The sequence below is a fragment of the Oryctolagus cuniculus genome, chromosome 9, assembly GCF_964237555.1.
Source record: "Oryctolagus cuniculus chromosome 9, mOryCun1.1, whole genome shotgun sequence".
NCBI classification, from domain to species: domain Eukaryota; kingdom Metazoa; phylum Chordata; class Mammalia; order Lagomorpha; family Leporidae; genus Oryctolagus; species Oryctolagus cuniculus.
The window spans coordinates 3,509,037-3,536,419 of NC_091440.1; the positions used below are offsets into that span (position 1 = coordinate 3,509,037).

Below are 27,383 nucleotides of genomic sequence, written 5' to 3' on the forward strand. Positions count from 1 at the left end.
CCCGTGCTGCTGCGCTAGGAGCTGAAGCTGTGCCCTCACCAGAGGGGACGTGGACGTGTCACTTCCAACTTGAAGGCATCCAAATCTTTCATAGAAGGCATCATGAGCTCTTCCTTGGAAAGATAAGTGACTCCATCTCACGTAGGACACTTCAACCCCCAAAACAGAGACAGCCTCTGATTTGTTCAAAAAGGTTGCTAGAAAAATGAGAATCACTGCAGAACTGCCATTGAGAAAACAATCGCTACAGCAGAATTATATATACACACATAGTTATATACACGTATATACACATATAGTTATGTACACATATGTACACATATAGTTATGCACACATATATACACATAGAGTTATATACACATGTGTATACACATATAGTTATGTATACATGTGTATACACATATAGTTATGTACACATATAGTTCTGTACACTTATGTATACACATATAGTTATATACACATATAGTTATATACACATGTGTATACACATATAGTTATATACACACATATACACATATAGTTATACACACATATATACACATATAGTTATATACACATGTGTATACACATATAGTTATATATACATATATACACATATAGTTATATACACATATAGTTATATACACATATAGTTATGTACACATGTGTATACACATATAGTTATATACACACATATACACATATAGTTATACACACATATATACACATATAGTTATATACACATGTGTATACACATATAGTTATATGCACATGTGTATACACACATAGTTATATACACATATATACACATATAGTTATATACACATGTGAATACACATAGAGTTATATACACATATATACACATATAGTTATATGCACATGTGTATACACATATAGTTATATACACATGTGTATACACATAGAGTTATACACACATGTGTATACACATAGAGTTATATACATATATACACATATAGTTATATGCACATGTGTATACATATATAGTTATGTACACATGTGTATACACATATAGTTATATATACATATATACACATATAGTTATATACACATATAATTATGTACACATATAGTTATATACACATATAGTTATATACACATATAGTTATATGCACATGTGTATACACATATAGTTATATACACACATATACACATATAGTTATACACACATATATACACATATAGTTATATACACATGTGTATACACATATAGTTATATGCACATGTGTATACACACATAGTTATATACACATATATACACATATAGTTATATACACATGTGTATACACATATAGTTATATACACATGTGAATACACATAGAGTTATATACACATATATACACATATAGTTATATGCACATGTGTATACACATATAGTTATATACACATATATACACATATAGTTATATACACATATATACACATATAGTTATGTACACATGTGTATACACATATAGTTATATACACATATATACACATATAGTTATATACACACATATAGTTATATACACATATACATACGCATATAGTTATGTACACATATATACACATATAGTTATATACATTTACCATATAGGTTTATATAGGCTAAATGATGGCAGATAGATACATATACAGTACTAATGTTCACAGGGTGAAAAGGACCATAAATTCATATATGCATAGGCCTTTGCTACTGAGAGATATTGCTTAGTGGTATGTATATACATGTATAGATACATACATACACATATATGTTATATGCACATCTATTTAAATGTGTGGGCTTTTCCACCCAGTGGACACAGGCGCTCTATAACTGCATGTACAGAAGAATAAACACCTCCAGTCCTGCCCAGCGTCCTCTTGAGGAATGAATTCACCGCCCTGAGGCCTCAATAACTCTGGACGCAAAATTCATCCTCATTAGTCTGCAGAGAAAAGTGTTTTATATTCGGACTACTAAAGCAGTAAAGGTGTTTTACATTTCTATGTGCTAAAAGCTTAGTTAAATTATGGTTTCCACTGGACTCCAGATTAAATTGTAACCAATGTATGTCTCGTGTGGCAAGAGCTATTCCTTGTATTTCTGGGCATTAGAGTGCAAAAGATATTTCAGTTATTCTTTAACCGCTCGCATATTTTACAGGAAAGTGTTCAGAGATAAAGAAACCAAGGATGCAATGCACTTTAACCAATGTAAAGGAGGAATAAATCAACTTACTTTTCATCACAAACAGAAGATTCTGTGAAAGCGAGTCTTTATTTTTTTCAATTGCTCCAACAATTTCATACATTACCTATAATAAAAAAAAGAGAATCATTGCTAATGATTAATCATGACCATGAAAATGAATTCCCTTAAAGAATAACTTGATTCAGCTAGAGTTTGCAATTATTCATAACAGGAGTGTCTTCGAATCGTAGCGTCCACACAATGCGCAAGTTCAAACCCATCGCCCGTGTGCTCTCATTCTGTGCATTAGCAGGGGGACACCTCTCCTGTTCTGTCTCCTGCAGGTTCTCTCTGGTCCTGCACGTGAGAGCCGGTGTTGAGCCATGTTCCTGTGGTTCCAACTTGTTCAGGAAACACACTAAAGCAATAAAAAAGCTTCCGGGGCACTTCAGGAATGAAGGAGGACTTCGGTTTGAGCAATTTAGTGGCCACCTCGCCAAAGGGACTCTGTTGGGTTATTGCAACAGTGAGTCCAAGATCTATAGAATGAAGGAAATGTGGGAAAGGATCAATGCTGGGTTCTCCAAGAATCACTCTGGAGTCGCCATCGCTTGCTTCTGATGCACTGAAATGACCTCAGTGGCTGGTGTTACTGCTGTGCTAGCCTGTGATTGGGAGACTCCACGTCTGGAGAGGGAAAGGGTTTGCTGGTCTCTCAGTCTGAGCTATGCGTGGGCTACCAATGGGCCACTGAGAAGCCAAATCCGTCGCACTTCCATCAGAAGTCTTCCCAGCTTCCCTCTTACAGAAACACCTCTGTATCCAGGGCTCTCCTTCGTCCTAAGTGGACCAGGACCGAATCTGGGGAGGCAGGGGAGGCGGCTCACCAAGAATGCCCTGTAACCCAGGGGAGTCTGAGTGGTCACATCCGTCCTGCCCCTCTGGCAATTTCAGCTAGAGACCCAGGGCGGACTGGCAGCAAGAGCAGACCAGACAGACCCAGACGAAGATGCCATGAGAAGGAGCCCTGGGGCTTCCCTGAAGATGCACGCGTCCTACATGGCCTTTTAATTCCAGGGACTAATGTGTCCATCCTTGCCATGGAGCCTTACTTAGTCACTATCCACTGCTGTCCTAAGATCTTAAACAGCACAGAAATCTCCAGGCATCCTGAAGATTCCCAGGTTCTCAATGAATATCACTCAGAAGACTGACCTAAGTGGTCACACCAAAACAAAACAAAACAACAAAACAAAAACAAACAAACAAAAACAAAAACAAAGCAAAACAAAAAACTGAACAACTTCCAGGTAGTGCTGAATCATTACCTAACTATCCAGTTTGCACTTCTGGCAGAACATAGCATGCCAATGTTAAAAATGAGAGTTCCATACGACGTTACATATTATACACTAGTAAATAGGAACCATTTTTATATAACCCAGAGCAGTGATTCTCAACAGGGCTGATGGCACCTTCCAAGCACACTGGGCAGTGTCTGCATTCACTTGTGTTTGTCACAAGGATGGAAAGCTCCCACAGAGAAGAGTCACCTGGCCCTGAACGTTCACACGTTGGGGTTGAGGAGCTTTGAGGTTTGGCTTCTCTGTGCCCGGCTGTGTTGGGAACAGCAGCGCCCAGCAAAGCCATGGAAAAGTCCACGTAGCTTCTTAAGTCACTCTGGATCTACGTGGATCCTGGCAAGTCACTTAATGGTCAAATGGGAGTTAAGTACCTTGCTGTATTGTGAATGCTGTGATGTAATATAACCAAAGCTCTTAGCAGGCCAAGCACAATTATTCAAAGAGCAAGGGATTACTGTTGGTGGGCATTAGTCACCCTGCAGGTCTTGCTGTGCTGCTCCCTCACTGAGCTGTGCCCACGTGATTTTGGTAGTCAGTATTCTAAACCTCCTAGGGAAAAACAGTGGAAATCCATATGGCCAACCTCTCCATATTCCAGGCACAACCTCACATTTTGGGAGTGCAGGAGATTCGTTTGGGGCTTCATCCACAGCGTCTTCAAACGCTGTTCCAGTTACATCAAGGAAAAGCAAGCATTTCATAAAGATTGCATCTCCAGTTCTCTCAATAATGTTCTTCTCTGTGACTCCACGTATTTCTGGTGTGGGTACCAGAAGTCCTCTACCTCTGGGATTCTCCATCCCTGACCTCATCCCCGAGGGTGTGAGCTCCTCCCACCCTCACTTTCTGAACTTGCCCTTCATTGGCACAGAAAACTCTTCTGCCTGAGATCTTTGCTTCACTCTGACGTTTTCCAAGTCTCAACACAGCCTGATGCTTAGAGCCAGCCAAAGCAGACGTGGACTCAACCCTCCACCATTCTCTGCAATAGTCGGCCATTCCTAAGTCTAGCTAATACATCGCCAGTAACTGGATCCAATAGAATCCAGCATCACTTGTGGCTGCTACAGATTCATGCAGAGGTATCAAATGGGCCCAGGGACTCTCTAAGAGGTCCTCTGATTCACACTCGTGGTTACCACTTTGCTCCAGAAACAGTTAGAAATCTTTATTTTTGAAGATTTATTTATTTATTTGAAAGTCAAAGTTCCAGAGAGGGTGAAGTAGAGGTGGAGGTAGAGGTGGAGGTGGAGGTGGAGGTGGAGAGAGAGGGGGGAGGGGTCTTCCATCTGCTGGTTCACTCCCCAAATGGCCACAACAGCCAAGGCTGGTCCAGTCTGAAACCAGGAGCCAGGAGCCAGGAGCTTTGTCCAGGTCTCCCACATGGGTGCAGAGGCCCAAGAACTCAGGCCATCTTCTGCTGCTTTCCCAGGTGCATTGGCAGGGAGCTGGACTGGAAGTGGAGCAGCCAGGACGTGAACCGGCAGCCATGTGGGATTCCAGCATTGCAGGTGGCGGCTTTACCCACTACCACAGTGCTCGCCCTAAAGTTAGAAAGCTTTTTGCTTCTTTTCAAACTTCCAGTGTGAGCCCAATTTGCTCATCCTTGGTCGATGACCACACTTCTTCCTCAAAGGAAAACTGCACATCTCTCCAAATCAGTCTTCCTTCTCCAAAAAGCACTTTCCACTTCTTCGCGGCACTGCCTCGCAGTATCTGGACTGGGAACCGTGGTGCTCTTTCGGGCCCTGCCCCTCTAGATTGCTCACCATCATTTGCCAGTGGCTTTAGCTTCCCCCGCCCCCGTCCTCACCCTAAAAACCATCACCAACTCTCTCGACAGGCAAGTCATCAAAAAGATGAAAAGATGAAAAAGATGACATGTGGGCTTCCACATGTCCCCGTTTCAGACTGGCTCATTTCCACAGTGAGTCGACGTCTGCACAGATCTGAGGGTGTCATCATTCCCACTCAGAATCCCTAACCCTGAGTGATGGAGTCTCCTACCACACGGCTTTGAGCTCACGTTCCCTGCAAGGCAACCTGATTATGCCAAATGAGACACTGCACTGGTGTGCGTGCACAGAGCCAGGACACCTGTTTTCTATAAATGCAGTCCTTCTCTGTCTGTGCTCCTGTTCTCGGTGTATTTTGTGATGGTCCTTCCCACCTCCTGGGGAAGTTTAATACCCAAATCAGAAGGCAGAGGCTGTGCCGCTTTCTGCCTTGTCTCTGAGGCACCAGCAAAGACGCTTGGCTTATTGGACATATCCAACAAACATCTGGTGCAATGGACAAGAAGTTGCTGCGTGTGGCTAGATATACCTCCCCATTATGCTGTCCTTCTTCATTACAGATTACGCTCGAGTTCTTCATGATCACAAGGTCATGTGGTTTGGAAAGTCTCATCCCCCGCACCCTGACTGTACATGGAAATTTAGAGAGAAGGTTGATGACCTCCCACTGCAACTACAATGGAAAACGATCCCGTTGGAGACCTCGACTTGCGAGAATAAGTGATTCCACATCAACACAAAAGCTCAAACACCCCATGGAGGCAGTTTGATGTCTGTGGAAGGTATAGCACTCAGCACAAACATTTCTGTTGCTGCTAGAGTATTTATATAAAACTAATGAATCACAAAGCAGGGAGCCTCGTTTCTTCTGAGTTATTGGGCGACGTCTTTAAGCTCCTGGAGACCTTCACGTGTTGAATACATGATGCTGTAGGACCTCTGGCCCAATTTATAAGATGTGCACAAGCATGGGATGGACAGGATTTAAGTTGATGTTTAGTCACAATCCAAATAGCACAGTTATCGTATTGTAATTAATATGATATACAAATGATTGAGTACTGACCACTTAAAATTGGCATTAGTGGATTGTTAACTCATAGTTTCAGATAATTTTTTCTGGTTTCAGATCTGAAGTCAAGTATTTCTTCACTGAGCCCTTGTATATTTTGGTAGAAAAAGATTTCCGAGACCCTCACTTGACCCTGGCGTAGACAATAGTAATTATGATTATAATTATTATTATTGGATGAATCAATGTTTCCAGTGGACAGAGCTGAAAATAAACCTGAACACACACACGTACATACACTTTTTCTTCATTTAAAGATAAAATGCATCTTGATTCCAAATTTGGTCTTTAATCATGAAAATTTCCTTAATACAATGAAGTCTGATTTTGAAAAATCTGAAATTCTAAAAATCTAAATAACTTATGTCCACTCACGCCCATTTGTTAAGTTCCTAATAATAAACAATTTTTGAATAATATTGTCCATATCTTCAAAAACTTCCTGTGATTTTGATAGGAATTATGATAAACCTGAATGTCAGTTGGGGAGGACTAACTCACATGTTGCCTATTCATGAACTGATGACTTGCTGTGTTGTCTCCTAGTCCATGAATGTGGCAGGTCTCCTTCTGTTTTCATCAGCATTCCGTGGTTCTCAGCATACGCACTCTCTATACGAGTATGCTTTGTGAGATCGATGCCTAGGTGTTTTATTTTTAATGAGCAATTATAAATGTCATATTTTTAACTCCACACCCCATTTCTAGCACCTAGTAATACAATTAATTGTTTCATGTTTATTCTGTATTTTGTGACCTTGCTGAATTCACTTATAAGCTCCATGAATTTACTTTCTTTTGGTAATTCCTTGGGATTTCATCCACTGACAATTATCTGTTGTACATATAGGCACAAGTTTATATCTTCCTTCCAATCTGTCTGCCATTTACGAAGTTAATTCAAAAAGTTCATGAATAATGGAATTAAAAGATAAATTTATTTTGATGCGAAAACACTGAGATCCATGCATATTTTTTCATAATACACATTTTCCATGATCTTTTTAAAGACTGCTCATATTCCCTTTCTTGCCTTATTACACTTTCCGAGGTTTCCAGAGCTACGTTGAGTAAGAATGGTGAGTGTGGGGGCCGGCGTTTTGGCGCAGGGGGCTAAGCCACCACCCGGGATGCTGGCATCCCATGTGGGCGCCACGGTTCGTGTCCAGCTGCTCTACTTCCGATCCAGCTCCCTGCTAATGCGCCTGGGAAAGCAGCAGAAGACGGCCCAAGTGCTTGAGCCCCTGCCACCCACGTGGGAGACCTGGAGGAAGCTCCTGGCTCCTGGCTTCAGCCTGGCCCAGCACTGGCCATTGAAGCCATCTGGGGAGTGAAACAGCAGATGAAGATTCTTTCTCTCTTTCAAAAAAATAAATAAATCTTTAAAAAGAAAAGAAAAGAAAGAAAGAGTGGTGAGTGTGGATTTCCTTGCCTTGTTCTGACCTAAGGAGCAAAACTTTCCATCGTCACCACTACATATGGCAGCAGTAGGCGTGCTGTAGTTGCTCCTTATCAAGTTGACTGGGTTGATCCTGCTAAGTCGATGACCACATGTCCACTAATAAATCTCTGGTGGAAGGCATTTTCCAGCTGCTTCCCATAGTCCTGTGCCAGTCCACTCCCAAACTCCTTCCTTGTCGTCATCACTCCTTTTAGAAAACTCCTTCCCAGCTCCCAGCCAGGTCCACCTGTGAAGTCCCCACTCCCTGGGAGGCATTGGCTGCAGCTGAAAGAGCGTTTGGCTTGCATGGATCACACCCTCTGGGCCCCAGCTTAAGACCCTGAGTCTTCAAGGCTTCTCATCCATCAAGCACAGATGGTGATGTCGATCTCTGACTCTCCTCTCTCTCTCTCTCTCTCTGGTTTTGAAGACAACAGCAAGCCTGTGGCATCTTTGCAGAGTACCCACAGTTTTCTAACAAACACCCCTCGTTCCTGCTCCAGGGCTCACCTGCACCTGCCTCTCTGCCTTTCCCGAGAGTTTGCACACGCCTGGTTTCAGAAGGACCCTTGAAGTTGCACAGCCATCTCTGCTGGGCCACCTGCCCAATAAGATGCCAGCCAGACCTGTGATTGTACCAGCTGGACTTCACTGCCCACCTTCTGAAGGACTTGCTTCCACGTGGAATGAGTCTCTGTAGAGGCCGAGCCCATGAAAGTCAGGAGCCAGCTCTACCCCGGCACGTGGACATCCCCAGAGCAATGGCCTCCCCAGGAGTGGCCATCAGCCCCGAGGACACAGCTTTGCACAGCCGGTAAAGAGAAGCTGCAAACCCTGGCGGGGACGAGGCCACTGAGGGTTGCTGGGCACTTGAAAGGGAAAGGATCCTCAAAGCCAAGGGATACAAGAATTCCTATGCAAGGGAAAACCACCATCGCTCCCAGGACCCCCTGGTGCGCCTGGCCTGCGGGGGGAACAGAGGAAGGTTTGTTGGCTGTGGGAGCTGCAGGAAACAGGAGACAGGCAGGGGCTCTCCTGGTCACCCCGGCAGTGGCTCTGCCGGGGCCCTGTTCCTCTTTCTTGCTGGCTTATTATTCGGGGATGAAAGGAGAACACCATGAAAGTAGCAGAACCCCGAGACCAGGTTACCGCTGTCCTTTTCGCCACCGTCTTCCCGCACTTGACCCCTTTCTGGAAGTCGGATTCGCGCTGCAGGTGAAAGGCACGCCTGCTGCGTGTAATGGGGACATTTACATGCACACAGCCTGGTGCGGATCTGGAAGGAAATGCTCACAGAGTCAAAAACTTCCTTTGGAGCGATTCTGTTCCATAAAATGACTCAAAAGAAAACTTTGCATTTTGCTTGTGTTTCGGCAGCTAGCAAGCCTCATTTAAATGCTTCCGCGTGGATGCCATAGGAAGGGTGTGATGGCGTACTGGGGAGCGGTGGCAGGATGCTGTTTTTTCTGCAAACACTTGCTGTGCCATAAGTGTATTGCTGCAGTAAACACAATCAAAAGATAAATGATGTCCACTACAGGGAAAATGGAGGTGCACACCTTTCCCCGCGGCCAGGAATCCCAATTCAGCCGGATACTGACCTTCCCGGCTCCACAGAGAAGGGAAGCTACTAAATGCCAGCCTCGTGCATCTTTTGCCTCACTGAAGGCTGTCAGGCTCAGCCTGGCTGATCTCCAAGGGAACTGACGTCCGAAGGCAAGACTGCTCCACAGAAACAGCTCCAGCTACCAACACGGGCGTCTCGTTCCCTGAACTGCAGGCAAGAGCAGCCGGGGTCCTCTGCTTTGCCAAAGAGTGTGCAGGGTTTGGCCAGAGCCGGGAGGCTTGAGTTCTTGTCTGCAACCTCATCTCTCTCGTGGGCCTTGCACAGAGGAGTCCTGAGCTGGGCTGTGGGATACGTGTGCAAAACCCAGCACCCACCACGCAGCGACGGTTTGTGGCGTTTCTCCATGCGTGACTCCCAGACGACCTGGAATGTTCTGGGGTGCTCTGCATGAGAGCTCACCCCAGAATGCCTGGGCCATCATCTATAAGGGTGGAGCCCAGGAGCCTGCATTCTAACTTGCTCTCCCGTTCATTCTGGTACACAGCAAAGTTGGAGAATCACAACTCCAGGAGCTAGAGACGCAACAGCGTGCTCATCACCGCTGTCCACATACGAGGCACTGGCTAGGGCAAGGTTTCCGAAAGTCAGTGCTCATGTGCATTTTAGACAGGGCCATCATCGCTCACACAACAACTGTCCAAGCACACATAGGCACACTTTGCATTGCTGATACGTGGAAGGTGAGACAGGCCATCATTATACTCAAGATTAAACTTAGGAGAGTTAGCTCTTTCCAAAAAGCTCTGGGGAAAGCATTTTTAAATACTTTTATGTGAGATGGTAGCATTAGAATTCGGTGCTTTTTAAAATCCCTGATCATCATGATGTCCTATATAAGCCTTAAGACTAAACGGTTCATGGAAATATTATGCGAACACTGTAGATGAATTACAAAAGCTTTTATGCCAAGATCTTTTAATTCCATTTTCCACACACTTTTTTTTAAAAAAAAAAGGATTTATTTATTTGAAAGGAAGAGTTCACAGAGAAGCAGAGGCAGAGAGAGAGAGAGAGAGAGAGAGAGAGAGAGAGAGGTCTTCCATCTGCTGGTTCCTTCCCCAAATGGTCTCAATGGCCAGAGCTCGGCTGATCCGAAGCCAGGAGACAGGAGCTTCTACCAGGTTTCCCACACAGGGGCAGGGGCCCAAGGACTTGGACCATCCTCCACTGCTTTCCCAGGCCATAGCAGAGAGCTGGATTGGAAGTGGAGCAAATGGAGTCTATAGGAGATGCCGGCACTGCAGGCGGTGGCTTTACCTATGACACCACAGCACCAGCCTCTTCGACACTTTTTGAAGTCCCCTCACATGGTGCTGGGGTTTGGAGAAAGAATAAACAACTCAGAATGGTGAAGTAAAAGGGGTACCAGGCCAAGGGCCAAGCAGAGGGGCTCTCCTAGCTTCCACCTGTCACGCAGGGACGTGAGTGGTGAGTGCTGACTGCGGGAGCCTGGGGGGTTCCGGTTCTGGCGTCTTCGGTTCAGTTCTGAGTGCTGGCTGGTTCACAGTAACGCTGAATGGCATTATTAACACAGCTCATCAAGGAAAACATTATTAAAGAGGCTGAGAGTCATACACAGGCGTCCGTGGATGCCAGCTATTCAGAGTTTCAAATTGCCTTTGACGCGGCTAACATCAACAGGGATTAAAATGCCATCAGCCTGGACTGCGAAGATGATCAGGGTTGGAAGACTCAATTTAGAATAAATCAAGGAAGACTGTGGGCACTGCTCTTCTCCTCACGCATGCACATGCATAACATTTGGGAAACAGTAACAGAAGAAAAATTAAACACTGTGCAGAGGGCCTGCTTTTACTCTCTCTCTCTATCTCTGCCCCTCTCATGTGGTCTCTGATGCATTGCAAGGGCTGGACTCTGCCACGCCTTGTGCTCTGTGTCACCTGCCTTCTCTCCTGTGCAGGGGCCAGCCACTGTCCAGGGGCCCTCCCTGTGGTCTCTGCTGGGCACAGCAGGCACTGTGGTGTCAGGGCGTCCCTGAGATCAAGGGGTTTAGGAGGCATGGCCGACACCCAGGGATGGAGGACAAGGGGTATGATGCAGCTGTCTCCCCCTCCCTGGCTCCACCAAATCCTGGCAACAGTTCTCCATGCTCCCCGTGCCCAGGGCAGCTGCTGTGGCTCCAGCTTCCCCCAGGTGCTCGGCACCTGAGCTCTGGGGGAAACTTCTCATCCCATTATCTCCCAGCCTTAGAGAAGGTGGCTGCCACCAGCTGTGCGTAGTTTCCAGGTCACCTCACTGTCGGTCCCCTCTCTGCCTGCACTTCTCCGTGTAATCTACTCCCTGTGATCGCTCTCCCTGGGAACTGAGTGCAGCCTCTCTTCCAGTTAGCATCGTGCCAATCTCCATTGCCAGTTTCTTGCTGCGCCGACTCCAGTCTCACACGGCTCAATAAAGGACAGGGACAGACGCCGTGCTCAGCGCTGTCCACCACTTTGGAAGGGAGATAACAGAGCTCCTGAAGGTGACAATGGAAGCAGAGAGAATGGGGCAGGACTCAGTATGGCTGATGGCTGGACCAGACCCAGCGATAAGACTGACTCATTGTAGAAGCACCACGGCATCTGTGCCTGGAGAGCGAGCCATGGCGCTCAGGCAGAACAGGGCTCAGCATCCCTGGCAGGGGTGTGAGAAAGGAAAGGAAGACAGGAGGAGCAGCTATTGGGTACAAGAGGCTGAACAGTGCCACGGGAGGAGCCCCCAACACTGCTCAGCTCCACATCGGAGGCACGGGGAGCCCCGGTAGGGAAATCACTACTCAGACTTTCAATTCCTTCACTGTGCTCTCTAGCTCTGCTAAGGGTCCGCATATGCAGCACTGCACTGCAGTCAGACCATTTCCCAAGCTTATGTTCTCTGCCTTCTAAGGCAGTGTGCTAAGGTGCAACTACATCATCACAGTGAGTGTGCTTCTGACAGAAGAGCTACATTTCCACATGGTTTCTGGGCCGTGTAGGCACCTGCACGTGTCCCACATCACAGCCTGGACCTGCTGCATGTGCTTCCGGTATTTGATTTATGCATATGTGTGTGTTTGCAGATTCTTCTACCCATCCATGCAGCCTGTGCTTGGTACCTGGCTCCCTGCACGTGTCTGCCTATGGATCTCTGGGTCTGGCACCCAGTGTGAGTGCACAGCACGGGCTACTCTGTTGCTATAACAGCATCCACGTGGACCAGAAGCACTTCTGTGTACATTCTTCCTCCCCACCCTAGGCCAAGGGAGGAGACGCTTCCTGGGGCCCTTGGGCACTCCTCATAATCTCACCAGCTAGAGGCTGCTTGCACACTGGAGCATGGGCCAGTGCTAGCCTGGTGCTCTTTTAGATTTTGGAGCATTTTTAAATAGCAGATTTTCAAAGTAGGGATGCTCAACTGATCATATTCCAAAATTAAAAAAAAAATCTGAAATCTCATTTCTAGTCCCAAGCTTTTCAGATAATGCACACTTAAGGTGTGGCTGAGTTTCTGGTTTTACAATGAATTGAAGCCCAGGACACAGGTGACAGTTTTTGATAATTATTTTTTAGGTAAATTGGGAGGGAGAGAGAGAGAATTTGGGAGATGGGTGAGGGATTTAGTTTATTTTGCTTCTGTTGAAGTTAAGATGGCATCCAAAAAGAGATATGGGGAAGGGGCTCAAGATTGCAGTATAGCAGCAAGGTGTGCTGAGTCGCAAAGAGAGAGATTGATGAATAGAGGGGACAGTCAGGCGACAGAACCATGAAAGGTTGGCGTGGAGTGGCACAGGAGCATGCCAGAGAGTGCCGGGGACCACCCCGGGGTGGGTAGCGGTGCCCAGAACTGCAGAAAGAGAACGGAACAAAGAACCAGTGGGAGGACGACTGCCACCCCCAGTGCCACTGCCGGCACCCACCACCGGCACCTCCGACCCACCCTGGCGCAGACAGGTGGGACACAAGTGGTTGAGTGGGGAAGGAAATCGATGCAAAGTGAATAGTGCTTGCTGCTGTAAGTGGGAAGAGGGCGCGATCCTGGGGGACGAACTGAGAGATTGAACACGCCATGATCCCTCGGTGTGTCCCCCCCCACAACCGGAGCTGCAGCGGGTGGGAAGCAGGCATCTTGTTTGCTTACATTTGGGAGTGAAAGAGGGCGGGCTCTGCTTTTGCCTTCTGAATGTGAACTTCAATGGCGGGGATCGCCCCATCCGGAGAACAAAGACCACAGTGGTTGGAAGTGACTCCCCCTCGTCATGCAGCGGGCACAGTGACGGGGGTGGGGCTGAGCAACGGAGGCCCAGGCACTCTGCAGTGAACAAAGGAACAGGCAGACCCGCCAGGGGGCGGAGCTTAGCACCTCACAGCCCAGGTACCAGCCTACTCAAGTACCTGCCTCTCTCAGTTACCAGAAATGAACGCTAGAAGGTGGAGCTGCCTGCTCACACTAGCAATCAGCACAGACACATAGCAGAGGAAAATCAACCTAAAAATTAAACCAAACAGAAACCAAACAGAAATGCCAAAGAACAAAGGAAAAATCCTGAATAAGAATATAGAAGAATCTATGAACTTGCCAACAGAGCCGGCTAAACCATCCATAATAGAGGTTTAAGAAGAAGAATTTGAAGTCATGCCAGAAAAATAATTCAGAAAATTAATAATCAGATTACTCAGAAGCAATGAGAAACAGATTCAAGATCTGAATGAAAAGCATGCCCAAGGATTAGAGATCCTAAAGAGAAGCCAGAATGAAATACTGGAAATGAAAAACTCAATTGACCAAGTAAAAAACAACGTGGAATCCCTCAGAAATTGAACAGATGAAATAGAAGAGTGAATATCAGAACTCGAAGACAAACTTCCAAAAATGATACAGTCAGATAAAACACAGGAAGAAGAAATTAGAAAATTAAAAAACACGACTGGAGACTTACAAGATTCAATCAAGTGTTGTAATGTACGGATAATTGGAGTCCCTGAGGGTGTGCAAAGAGAGAACGGATTGGAAGGCATTTACAATGAAATAATATAATAAAACTTCCAACATAGGCAGGTTGAAAGAAACTACCAAATTCAACAAACACACAGGTGTCCTAACAAATCTGACAAGGAAAGGAATTCACCATGACACATTGTAGAAACACTCAGCTCAGTGAAACACGAAGAACAAATGCTAAAATATGCCAGAGAGAAACAACAAATCACATTCAGAGGTAATTCAATCAGACTCACCCCGGACTTCTCATCACAAACCCTACAGGCAAGGAGACAATGGCATGATATATTCCAAGTTTTAAAAGATAAAGGATGCCAGCCTAGAATAATGGACCCTGCAAAGCTGTTATTTATGAATGAAGGGGAAATAAAGATTTTCAACTACAAACAGAAACTGAAAGAATTTGTATCTTCACGTCCAGCCCTTCAACACTGGCTCAAGGACATGCTGCACACAGAAATACAAAAACAAGAACTTCACTACAAAAGAAGACAAATGTAAAAAATGACCCAACTAAACTACAAACAAATCTCAAAATTCATAAACAGCTCTTTTAAGGAAACATGACAGGAAAAAGACAGTATTTAACAAAAGTCACACTGAATGTAAATGGCCTCAACTCTACAATCAAGAGACACCGAGTAGCTGAATGGATTAAAAAAGAAAATCCATCAATCTTGCCTTCAGGAATCACACCTCACCAACAAAGATGCACGCAGACTGAAAGTGAAAGGATGGAAAAAGATATTCCAAGCTAACAGAAACCAAAAAAGAGTAGGTGTGGCCATCCTAATATCAGACAAAATAGACTTTAACAAAAGCTATTAAAAGAGACAAAGAAGGGCATTATATAATGATTAAAGGATCAATCCAACACGAAGATGTTACTATTATAAATGTATATGCACCTAATTACAGGGTGCCTGGCTACTTGAAAGAATTACTAAAGGATTTAAAGGGAAATATAGATGCAAATACAATAGTAACAGGGGACTTCAACACCCCACTCTCACCAATGGACAGATCAGCCAGACAGAAAACCAACAAGGAAACAACAGAGCTAATTGACGCTACAGACCAAATAGACCTAGTAGATATCTACAGAACATTCCACCCACAGCCACAGAGTACACATATTTCTCCCTGGTACCTGGAACTTACTCTAGGATTGACCATATGCTAGGCCATACAGGGAGCCTCAGCAAATTCAAAAAAAATTGAAATTATACCATGCATCTTCTCAGACCACAGTGCAAAGAAACTCGAAATCAACAACTCAAGAATCTCTACACCATATGCAAACACATGGAGAATGAACAACATGATTCTGAGTGAAGAGTGAGTCATAGAAGAAATCAAAAGAGAAATCAAAAAATTCCTAGAAACAAGTGAAAATTATAATACAACTTATCAAAACTTATGGGATACAGCAAAAGCAGTGCTAAGAGGAAAGTTTATAGCAACTGGTGCCTACATCAAGAAACTGGAAAGATACCAAACAAATGACCTCTCTATGCACCACAAGGATTTAGAAAAACAGCAGCGAACCAAACCCAAACCCAGCAGAAGAAAAGAAATACTAAAGATTAGAGAAGAAAGAAACAGAATTGAAACAAAATACAAAACATCAGCAAAACCAAGAGCTAGTTCTTTGAAAAAATAAACAAAATAGACACACCATTGGCCCAACTAACCAAAAAGGAGCGAGAAGACTCAAATCTGTAAAATTAAAGATGGTAATGGAAATGTACAACAGACACAACAGAAATAAAAAATTAATCAGAAATCACTATAAAGAGCTGTATTCTAACAAATTGGGAAACCTGGAATAAATGGATAGATTCCTGGACACATACAACCTTCAGAAACTGAGCCATCAAGACACAGAAAACCTAAACAGACCCATAATCATGAAAGAAATTGAATCAGTAATAAACGAGCTACCGAAAAAGAGGAGCCCAAGACTGGACAGCTTTACCGCTGTATTCTACCAGACATTTAAAAAACAACTAACCCCAGTTCTTCTCAAATTATTCAAAACAATTGAAAGGGAGGGAATCCTCCCAAATTCTTTCTATGAAGCCAATATCACCTTAATTCCTAAGCCCGGAAAAGACACAACAGAGAAAGAAAACTATAGACCTATCTCCCTGATGAACAAAGATGCAAAAATACTCAACAAAATCCTGGCCAGCCAAATCCAACTACACATCAGAAAGTTCATTTACCTGGACCAAGTGGGATTTACCCCTGGTATGCAGGGATGGTTCAACATTCGAAAATCAATCAATGTGATACATTACATTAACAAACTGAGAAACAAAAAAACATATGATTACCTCAATACATGCAGAGAAAGCATTTGATAAAATACAACACCCTTTCTTGATGAAAACTCTAAGCAAATTGGGTTTAGAAGAAACATTCCTCAACACAATTAAGGCAATTTATGACAAACCCATGGCCAGCATTATACTGAATGGGGAAAAGTTGGAGGCATTTCCATTGAAAACTGGCACCAGACAGTGATGCCCACTCTCACCACTGCTATTCAATATAGTCCTAGAAGTGTTAGCCAGAGCCATCAGGCAAGAAAAAGAAATTAAAGGGATACAAATGGGAAAGGAGGAAGTCAAACTATCCCTATTTTCAGATAACATGATTCTATATATAGGGGATCCAAAAGATTCCTCTAAGAGACCATTGGAACTCATAGAAGAGTTTGGTACAGTAGCAGGATACAAAGTCAATACACAGAAATCAACAGCCTTTGTATTCACAGACAATGCCGTGGCCAAGGAAGAACTTCTAAGATCAATCCCATTCACAATAGCCACAAAAACAATCAAGTACCTTGGAATATATTTAACCAAAGATGTCAAAGACCTCTATGATGAAAATTATAAAATATTAAAGAAAGAAATAGAAGAAGACACAAAAAATGGAAAAATCTGCCATGTTCATGGATTGGAAGAATCAATATCATCAAAATGTCCATTCTCCCAAAAGCAATTTACAGGTTCAATGCTATACCAATCAAAATACCAAAGTCATTCTTCACAGACCTAGAAAAAATGATGCTGAAATTCATATGGAGGAAAAGGAGACCTAGAGTAGCTAAAGCAATCCTTTACAATAAAAACAAAGCCGGAGGTGTCACAATTCCAGACTTCAACACATACTACAGGGCAGTTATAATCAAAACAGCTTGGTACTGGTACAAAAACAGATGGATAGACCAATGGAACAGAATAGAAACACTGGAGATCAATCCAAACATCTATGACCAACTCATATTCGATAAAGGACCTAAAACCAACCCCTGGAACAGGGACAGCCTCTTCAACAAATGGTGCTGGGAAAACTGGATGTCCACATGTTGAAGTATGAAGGAAGACCCCTACCTTACACCTTATACAAAAATCCACTCAACATGGATTAAAGATCTAAATCTATACCACGACATTATTAAATTAATCAAGAGCATAGGGGAAACCCTACAAGACATTGGCACAGGCAAAGAATTCCTAGAAAAGACCCCAGAGGCACAGGTAGCCACAGCCGAAATGAACAATTGGGATTACCTCAAATTGAGAAATTTCTTTACAGCAAAAGAAACAGTCAGGATAGTGAAGAGGCAACCGACAGAATGGGAGAAATTATTTGTAAACTACACAACTGATAAAGGATTAAAAACTAGAATCTATAAAATGATCAAGTAACTCCACAGCAACAAAACAAACAACCCAATAAAAAGATGGGCCAAGGACCTTAGCAGACATTTTTCAAAAGAGGAAACCCAAATGGCTAAGAGACACATGAAAAAGTGCTCAGGATCCCTAGCCATCAGGCAAATGCAAATCAAAACCACAATGAGGTTTCACCTTACCACGGTTAGAATGGCTCACATACAGAAATCAACCAACAACAGATGCTGGCGAGAATGTGGGGAAAAAGGGACACTAACCCACTGTTGGTGGGAATGCAAACTGGTAAAGCCACTGTGGAAAACAGTATGGAGATACCTCAAAAACCTGAATATAGACCTGCCAAATTCCACCATGGGAATTTACCCAAGGGAATGAAATCAGTAAACAAAAGGACAATCTGTACCTTCATGTTTATCGCAGCTCAATTCACAATAGCTAAGACATGGAAGCAACCTAAATGTCCAGCAAGCAAAGACTGGATAAAGAAATTGTGGGATATATTCACTATGGAATACTACAGGGCAGTAAAAAAGGATGAAATCCAGTCCTTAGCAACAAGATGGAGCAAGCTGGAAAACCTCATACTCAGTGAAATAACCCAGTCCCAAAGAGACAAACACCACATGTTCTCCCTGATCCAGGAGAATTAACACACAGCTAAAATGAAAGCTATAGAAGCAAAATAGTCACTTTCAGAACTAACGTCCTCAAGAACCCTTGACCTGATTGTCGAGAGACAGTTAACTATTGTTATTTTTTACTGTGTATACCCTTTTGGTTTTGTTTTGTCGTTTTTTTTTCTTTTTCCTCTGTTTTCTTTCTCTCTCTCTCTCTCTCATCTACTCTACCTCACACTACAGGCTGAACTCTATGTAACACAGAGTTAATTACATGTATTTTAAAGCAATTGGAAAAGGATACCAGTTAAAAACAAGGGAGAGGATAAGAGATGGAGGAGGTAGTCTAGAACCGTAAAACAGTATAGTTCTGCATACAGGCATACTTAGACTCACCTCTAAGGGTGTAGCCTAAGAACTAATCCTGGGGCTCCAAACCCATAAGAATCAGTGGTATAAACACCATCTTCACTGCTACAATGATCAACTTAAATGTTAAAGGCAACAAATAGACAGGTTCAAGTTTAAAAGGGACGACATAACTAACATCAAATACCCGGTAAAAATAACAGAATTAAAAAAAGGAAGGAGGGACCAACATGGCAAGCAGTCTGCACAGTAGATTCCTAGAATGACTTCCACTCTGACCTCAGAATCAGCCCTTAAGGCTTCCTGGTCGGGCTGAAAGGCCTGCAGGAGCATCTTGGGCATGGAAAGACAAGAGTCTGTGTGGCGGGGAGGGGGACCCTACATGGAGGATCTCTGCGAGACCTCAGAGGAAAGAAGGGTCAGCAAAGAAGGAGACACTCTTCTCTGAAGGGAGAGGAGGACACTCTCTTTGCTTATGGCCGTGTCCAAATACCGACGGAGTCTATGGTCACAAAAGGCCTCCATAGCCCTTGGAGCCAATGACAGGAGCCTCGGATGATCACTGACGTCATAAAAAAGAGTGTTAATTGTTAAAGGAACAACAGTAGTCACTGAGCACTTGTTCCCCATGTAGGACCTCTGTCCCTATTGAATTGCAATATAAGAATCGATTGTGAATTCTCTCCCTAAACTGTACTGTATATGTGTGTGTGGGCATGGGGGTAAATTGTTGAAATCTATGATTAGCAAAGAGTTGGTCCTCTGTATATAAAGTCATACTAAAAATGATCCATAATGAAGAAGGAGATAGGAGAGGGAATGGGAGGTGGGAAGGGAGCGGGTGAAGGGCATGGGGGATAGAACCACTGTATTCTTAAAGTTGTATCTACATAAAAATGCATTCATTAAATAAAAAGATGAAGATAAAACAAGAGATATGGAAGGCCACTGTGCAGGTCTGAAGCCCACAGGGAAATCACTGGGTGCCCTGGGAGTCTTCCCACACACACGCTGCTCCCTACCGGCTCCCACGGGGACCAGTGTCCGTATTTAATGGAAGGAGGCGAATGCTCACTTCAGCCAAACCTATAATCCACCACATTATTTATGAGATGCCCAGGATAGCTCCTAGGAAACTGGTGTGTGGGCTGAACAGGGGATAAAGCGCGGACCTTCTGAGATGCACCCTTCAAGTCAATCTATCACAGCACAATATATGTGACAATCAGGCTGCAGCAAAATAACCAAAAATGTGTCCCATGATTTCCCACGCCTGGTTGCAGCTCCCGCCCAGGGTCTGCTGGCAGCAGCATCTTCAGAACAGACCAGCCGAGGCTTCCGTTCATCGCCGTTCCATTCAGTGACTCTGTGCTGTAGCTGTATCTGTTTTCCTTTGGATTCACTTTAAGCTGTTAAATACTAATCAGTAAACGAGGTTTTGAGGGATACGTGGCAATGTTAAAATCCTCGACCAGAAGCCTAGAAGGCTCCTCAGAGATATTCCTTTGGAACTGACACAGTCGACATTTGCAGACATGCCTCCCTTGTTACTTTAAAGGGAAAAAGTACCAATTAACAATCAAATGCAGATATTACAGTGAATCAAAGTTGCAGAACAGAACGCACCAAATCTCTGAAGAAACAGTAGGATTCCCCAAACGCGGTTCTGTATTTCTCTTCCCAGGAAAACCAGGACAGGAAACGTGGATGGTGTGACCCTTCCTGCCAAAGGAGAGACTAACAGAGAAGCAGGAGTTTGGGGTGTGTGTGTGTGTGTGTGTGTGTGTTCGTATTTTTCAGAAAGTCTGCTCAAAAGGTGAGCACACACGGATGTAAACGGAGCTCTTTCCGTGCCGGTCAAAACACCTCTGTCCAATAACCTTTAATAGCATCTGTTCGGTTGAGACCAGACAGATTTGATTGTTGTGTCTGGGGATTCTGCCTGGAGAAGAGAGAGAGAAGCAAACAGAAGCTGCCCTATTGATTAATCCACCTCCTTCACGGCCAGAGTCTTTCCAGTTCACTGTGTTTCCCTCAAGTCTTGGGACAAGGGAAGAGGAACGAATGGACAAGCCACAGAAGGCGCTCCCAACACAGGTGGAGACGGGATGCAGAACTGCCCGAGGTTCTCCCTGTGCACCTGTCCTACGCCTAGCCATGGAGAGATTGGCTTCAATCTGGGATCGACGAGATACAGCTTCCCACTTCTCAAGAGAGCAAGCTAACAGCACAAACCTAAACAGGAGATAGTTTCCCAATTCAGTTTGCTCAAAGACGGTGCAGGAAAAAAACCACACTGGTCTTGTACAAATGGGCCACGAATCCGTTAACAAGCTGCCTTTCCACACATCCCTTCCATCAGTGATGTTTTAGCAATGTGACCCCCCTGAGGCCCGTGGACGTGGGTGATGAGAGCAATGCAATCAGCCTCTGCGTGTCTGGGATTACAGCTGCTTCTGTGGGCACGTGGACAGCGATGGAGAAGGAATTCTGATGCACACAATCAAAACCCACCCCCGGGAGGCCGCAGCTACAGCCACGTTCTCTAAAGCGGCCATGAATTTTTATTCCATCGTAAAATCACAACTCAAAATGTGTATAGCAATTGCAGAGGATGTTCTAAGTTTCTTAAGGGAAATAATATTGAAAGGATCTTTTAAAATGTGCAGTAAAATTTCACACACCTGTATGCTCAATTAAAAATGAGTCACAACACGAAATGGTAAAGACTATAATTTTTTACAAAATTCTCTTTGATCTAGTTCCAGCTATTCATCACAAAAACAACTCATATATTCAGTGAAAAACAGAAGAAATGTTCACACTAACTAAAAAATGTACCTGTTTTCTGCTTTAATACGGTATTATAGTTTGCATAGGGAATACTCAATTGTTTTGCCCTTACCTTCCACTGGAGTCTTTCAAGTGTGATAGGAAAAGCGAGAAAACTATCTCAGTATAACTTGAGTGCCTACATCCTTCCTAGCATCTGTTGAAGTGATACTAATAAAATTGTGATATACAAATACATTCATTATTTGATGTTGACAGCGTTGCTTCACGCGATGCAAACACATTTACAAGATGTAGGAATTAATTTTTTAACTGTCAAGGGCACTTATCATTTCCTTCGTACTTGAGGCAACATAGGAAAACCGCTGTGTCTACACAGACTGCTTGCCCACCCTGCACCTGCAGGGTAATTTTAAGAGTTAGTTTTCTTTAATTACAAATTTCACGGATGTGGCGACAGAGTCCTGTGCTCCTCAGATTCTCCTGGTCATGCAGCTGGGACTCGAGCCTGGGTGGGTGGCCCCCCGTCCTGTCCCCTCCCACCGTGCCCTATGGAGTCTGTGAACACGCGGGGATGGGAACTTGGAGGATTTCACCCCAAGATACTGGAGGAAAAGGAGATAGCAGCCGGCCCGTAGTGGATTGAAGGCTCCACACCCACACCCACCTGCAACCACAGACTAGAACCTTCTGTGGCAGTAGGAAGGCCTTCGTAGAAGGTCTACATCCTTCGTAAAAGGCACCCAGGGACACACGCGCATGGGGAGGCCACGTGACGTGGGCAGAGGCTGGGTGATGTGTCTGCAAGTGAGGAATGTCATGGCGGGCAGCCACCAGGAAGCAGGAGAGGCGTGGGACGGGTTCTCGCCCAGAGACTCCGGAAGTCGCCACCCGGCCCACACCTGGTTTTTGGATTTCTGTGCCCAGCACTGTGAAAGGCTGAACTGCTGTTGTTTAAGGCACCAGTCACTGGCCCCTCACTACGGCAGCCCCAGGAAACTGCATGCCTAATATGTGGATTTCAAAGTTCTTTCCGCACTGAAGTAAACTTATCTTTTAATTCAGATTTCCCATAAAATTTTTATTGAAACTGTGGGGAGCAACTCGGACTAGACTAGGTTACTGGAATTAAGACTTATTCTATGCATCTGCTCTCCCACAATATGGCGCTGGGAGAGGAGTAAACAACTTCTACACAGCTGCCTCCAGTTCAACCAATAACCTGCAGGAGCTGATCCTGCTCCTGATTGGAGGAGAGCAGCGTACTCTGCATGTGGGTAGCAGAGTTGGGATTGGTGGAAGAGGACTATAAAGGAGGAGAGAGACAACATGCACCAAGAATATCTAAGAGGAACATCCGGATAACATCTGAGCAGCCCCCGAGAGAGCCGGCCGGCGGTGTGCCGCTCCCCCACGGAAGTGGGGAAAGTGGCAGGGGGCACCGCCCTTCCACGGAGGTGGAAGGATCGGCAGCCAACCCGGGAAGGACCAGCAGCAAACCCGGGAAGGGCCAAGCAGACAAAAGAACAGCGCAGGGTCCTGTGTCGTTCCTCCACGAAGAGGGCGAGCGACAGAAACTTTTAAAGATTTATTTATTTACTTGAAAGACAGACTCACAGAGAGAGAGAGACAAAGAGAGAGACCTTCCATCTGATGGTTCACTGTCCAAATGGCCATAAAGGCCAAGGCTGTACCAGGTGGAAGCCAGGAGCCAGGTTTCTCCACATCTCCCATGTGGGTGGCAGGAGCCCAAGCACTTGGATCATCTGCTACTTTCCAAAGTACATTAGCATGGAGCTGGATAGGAAGTAGAGCAGCCAGGGCTCCACTATGGGATGCCAGCATCGCAGGCAGTGGCCTAACCCACGGTGCCACAATGCTGGTACCGCCACAGACTGTGAGAAATATCTTCATGTGTAGCTGTATGATGTTCCGTGGATCCTGAACTTCACCAGGCTTATTTACCTGGAAATCCAACATAGCAATGTCGCTACACAAGGATGTGATGCAAACATCCGGGCGGTACTTGGGCAAACCAGAAGAAGCTGTGCAGGCATCAGGCATTTTTATTGGTGAGGGTAAGGAGAGATCAAAGAGATGTGGATTAGACCAAGAACCTGATCCTTGAGAAGATGGATGAGATGTGTAAAGACGGAAGAAAAGAAAACCCGAGGTAAGGAAACCCACATGGACTGAGATGGAAAACCAAGGGGCCACTTGGAAAACACACACAGGGAAGAAATCCTGCAGTAGTAAGAGTCAAATGACTCATTTCTTATAATGTGTAACACTGGACCTGCAAAGACTTCAATAGCTTCCTAGGGCACCTGTAACAAATAACCATTAACTGGGTGACCCTAAAAGAGAGAAGTTTATTCTCTCCGTGCTGGAGGCCAGAACTCTAGAACTGGCAGGCCTGCACCCCGGAAGCTCTGGGGAGAGAAACGTCCTTGCCTCTCCCAGGGTCTGATGGTTCCCAGCCTTCCTCAACTGATGGCTGCACCCCACTAACCGCTGTCTCCATGGCCATAGCACCTGCTCATCCTCTCAAGTGTGCCCTGATCCTGTTCTTGAGAGGGTACATCCCCCCCAGGGAATAGAGCCGACCCACACATGCCACAATGATCCCATCTCAGGTCCCTTAAATTGGTTACAGACACACAGGCCCCTTCTCCAAGCAGATCCCCATCACAGCTTCCAAGGAGGTATGTTTTGGGAGACCAGCATTTGACCCAGTGCAATGCCCAAGTGTCTGAGGACAGATGGAGCTAAAACATAGGCAGGTGAGAGCAAGATTGACAACTTGGTGCACGTAAACCATTCCGGCCATCGTAACCGGACACGGAGAAGTAAGTCCTTACCCAAAAGGAACTGCTTTATGCTAGCAAAAAGAAGTGACTGCAATAAACACTTCAAACAAGGATCTCATGACCAGACAACAGACAAGAGCCTCACCATACATAAATACGCCCATAGACACACATACATATGCACATAGACACACATACATACACACATAGACACACATACATACACATATAGACACACATACATACACACATAGACACACATACATACACATATAGGCACACAAACATACGCACATAGGCACACATACATATGCACATAGACATATACACATATGCACAGACACACATGCATACACATATAGACACACATACATACACATATAGACACACAAACATACACACATAGACACACATACATACACATATAGACACACATACATACACATATAGACACACAAACATATGCACATAGACACGCATACATACACATATAGGCACACAAACATACGCACATAGGCACACATACATATGCACATAGACATACACACATATGCACAGACACACATACATACACATATAGACACACATACATACACATATAGACACACACACAAGACACACATACATACACATATAGACACACAAACATATGCACATAGACACACATACATACGCGCATAGACATACATACACACATACATACACATATAGACACACATACATATGCACACAGACACATACATACGCACATAGACACATATACATACGTACATAGACACACATATAGACACACATACATACGTGTGTTATACTGCATGATTCACTTTGATTTATATTTTCATTCGTTTTCTTTTTATTACCTCAGATTGCTTTTTTATCTCTTAATCTATTCACTTTTTGCACATCAAAATTTAGGAACTTTAAAATACTACTTCCTATTAGCGGCAGTTTAGAATCACTTTGATGGGAACTCGGCTCCTCTAAGAGCCAATGTCTTCTGCCAGCTATAATTCACCTGCACTTCAAGATTCTTAATTTGAAAAGCCAATAAAATTAGACACACTTCTGGATTTAATGCTCTTCAGTCATTTAAATCAGCAGAACACATGTAAGAGCCACCCCTAAAATAGGTGATCCCATATATGATGTAAAATTTGCTAAAGCAAATAATCAACTAAAAAACCCCATAAGCCTCCTTTGATTCAGATTCACGATCATTAATGAGACCTTGTTAATATTTCATGCACAGCCTCTTCCCATTTACTTAAAAATATTTCTGTAATGGAGATTGAAAAGCACGCGCCGCTCCTATGAGAAATGAAAAATTCAAATGTGTTTAGGAAAGATCTTCAGCTAAAATTCACATCAGGCTGCTTAAGCAATCCTGAAAGCACCTTCAGGCCTCTGCTCCACACAGGACTCAGGCACAGCCCCGTCTCCTGCTCAGAGTTTTCAGCACAGGCCAGGGCTGGACATCGCCACCAGAGCAACCATGACCCACGGAGAGGCCACGCAAGCCCACTGTGGGAGCACAGGGTGGTGAGAGAGAGCCTCCCACCCATCCACCCTGAAGACTCCCACCCATCCACCCTGCCACCTCCCACCCATCCACCCCACAGACTCTCCCACCCATCCACCCCACAGACTCCCCCACCCATCCACCCTGCAGACTCTCCCACCCATCCACCCCCCAGACTCCCACCCATCCACCCCACAGACTCCCACCCATCCACCCCACAGACTCCCACCCATCCACCCTGCAGACTCTCCCACCCATCCACCCCCCAGACTCCCACCCATCCACCCCACAGACTCCCACCCATCCACCCTGCCACCTCCCACCCATCCACCCTGCCACCTCCCACCAATCCACCCCACAGACTCCCACCCATCCACCCCACAGACTCTCCCACCCATCCACCCCACAGACTCCCACCCATCCACTCCGCAGACTCTCCCACCCATCCACCCTGCCATCTCCCACCCATCCACCCCACAGACTCCCACCCATCCACCCCCCAGACTCCCACCCATCCACCCCACAGACTCCCACCCATCCACCCTGCAGACTCTCCCACCCATCCACCCCACAGACTCTCCCACCCATCCACCCCACAGACTCCCACCCATCCACCCCACAGACTCCCACCCATCCACCCCGCAGACTCCCACCCATCCACCCCACAGACTCCCACCCATGCACCCCGCAGACTCCCACCCATCCACCCCACAGACTCCCACCCATGCACCCCGCAGACTCCCACCCATCCACCCCACAGACTCCCCCACCCATCCACTCCACAGACTCTCCCACCCATCCACCCCGCAGACTCCCACCCATCCACCCCACAGACTCCCACCCATGCACCCCGCAGACTCCCACCCATCCACCCCACAGACTCCCACCCATGCACCCCGCAGACTCCCACCCATCCACCCCGCCGATGATCAGACAAGAAATAAACCAGAAGCCGCAGGGCCACTGAGCTCCCGTGGGGCAGCACTGCCAGTCAAATCTACTCGGGGTGCCCATCCTGCCGTCCCAAGTAAGCTGCACAACCACAGGCTCTCCACACCCCTTGCTTTGCAAAATGCCGAACGTGTTGCTGTTCCGTCGTGTTGTTTCTCCAAACGCAACAGTTCAACATGCGTGT

General features: G+C 45.2%; 1 protein-coding gene across 7 annotated transcripts in view; it reads right to left on the reverse strand.

The window, feature by feature from the left end:
• MYO16 (myosin XVI) overlaps nt 1-27,383 on the reverse strand; it is a 697,134-nt gene that overhangs the window by 160,402 nt on the left and 509,349 nt on the right. For all 7 annotated transcript variants that reach the window (XM_070048580.1, XM_051849982.2, XM_051849978.2 and 4 more), the window contains one exon: nt 2,202-2,277. In XM_070048580.1, coding sequence (XP_069904681.1) covers nt 2,202-2,277 — 76 coding nt within the window. The remainder of the gene's footprint in view (nt 1-2,201; nt 2,278-27,383) is intronic.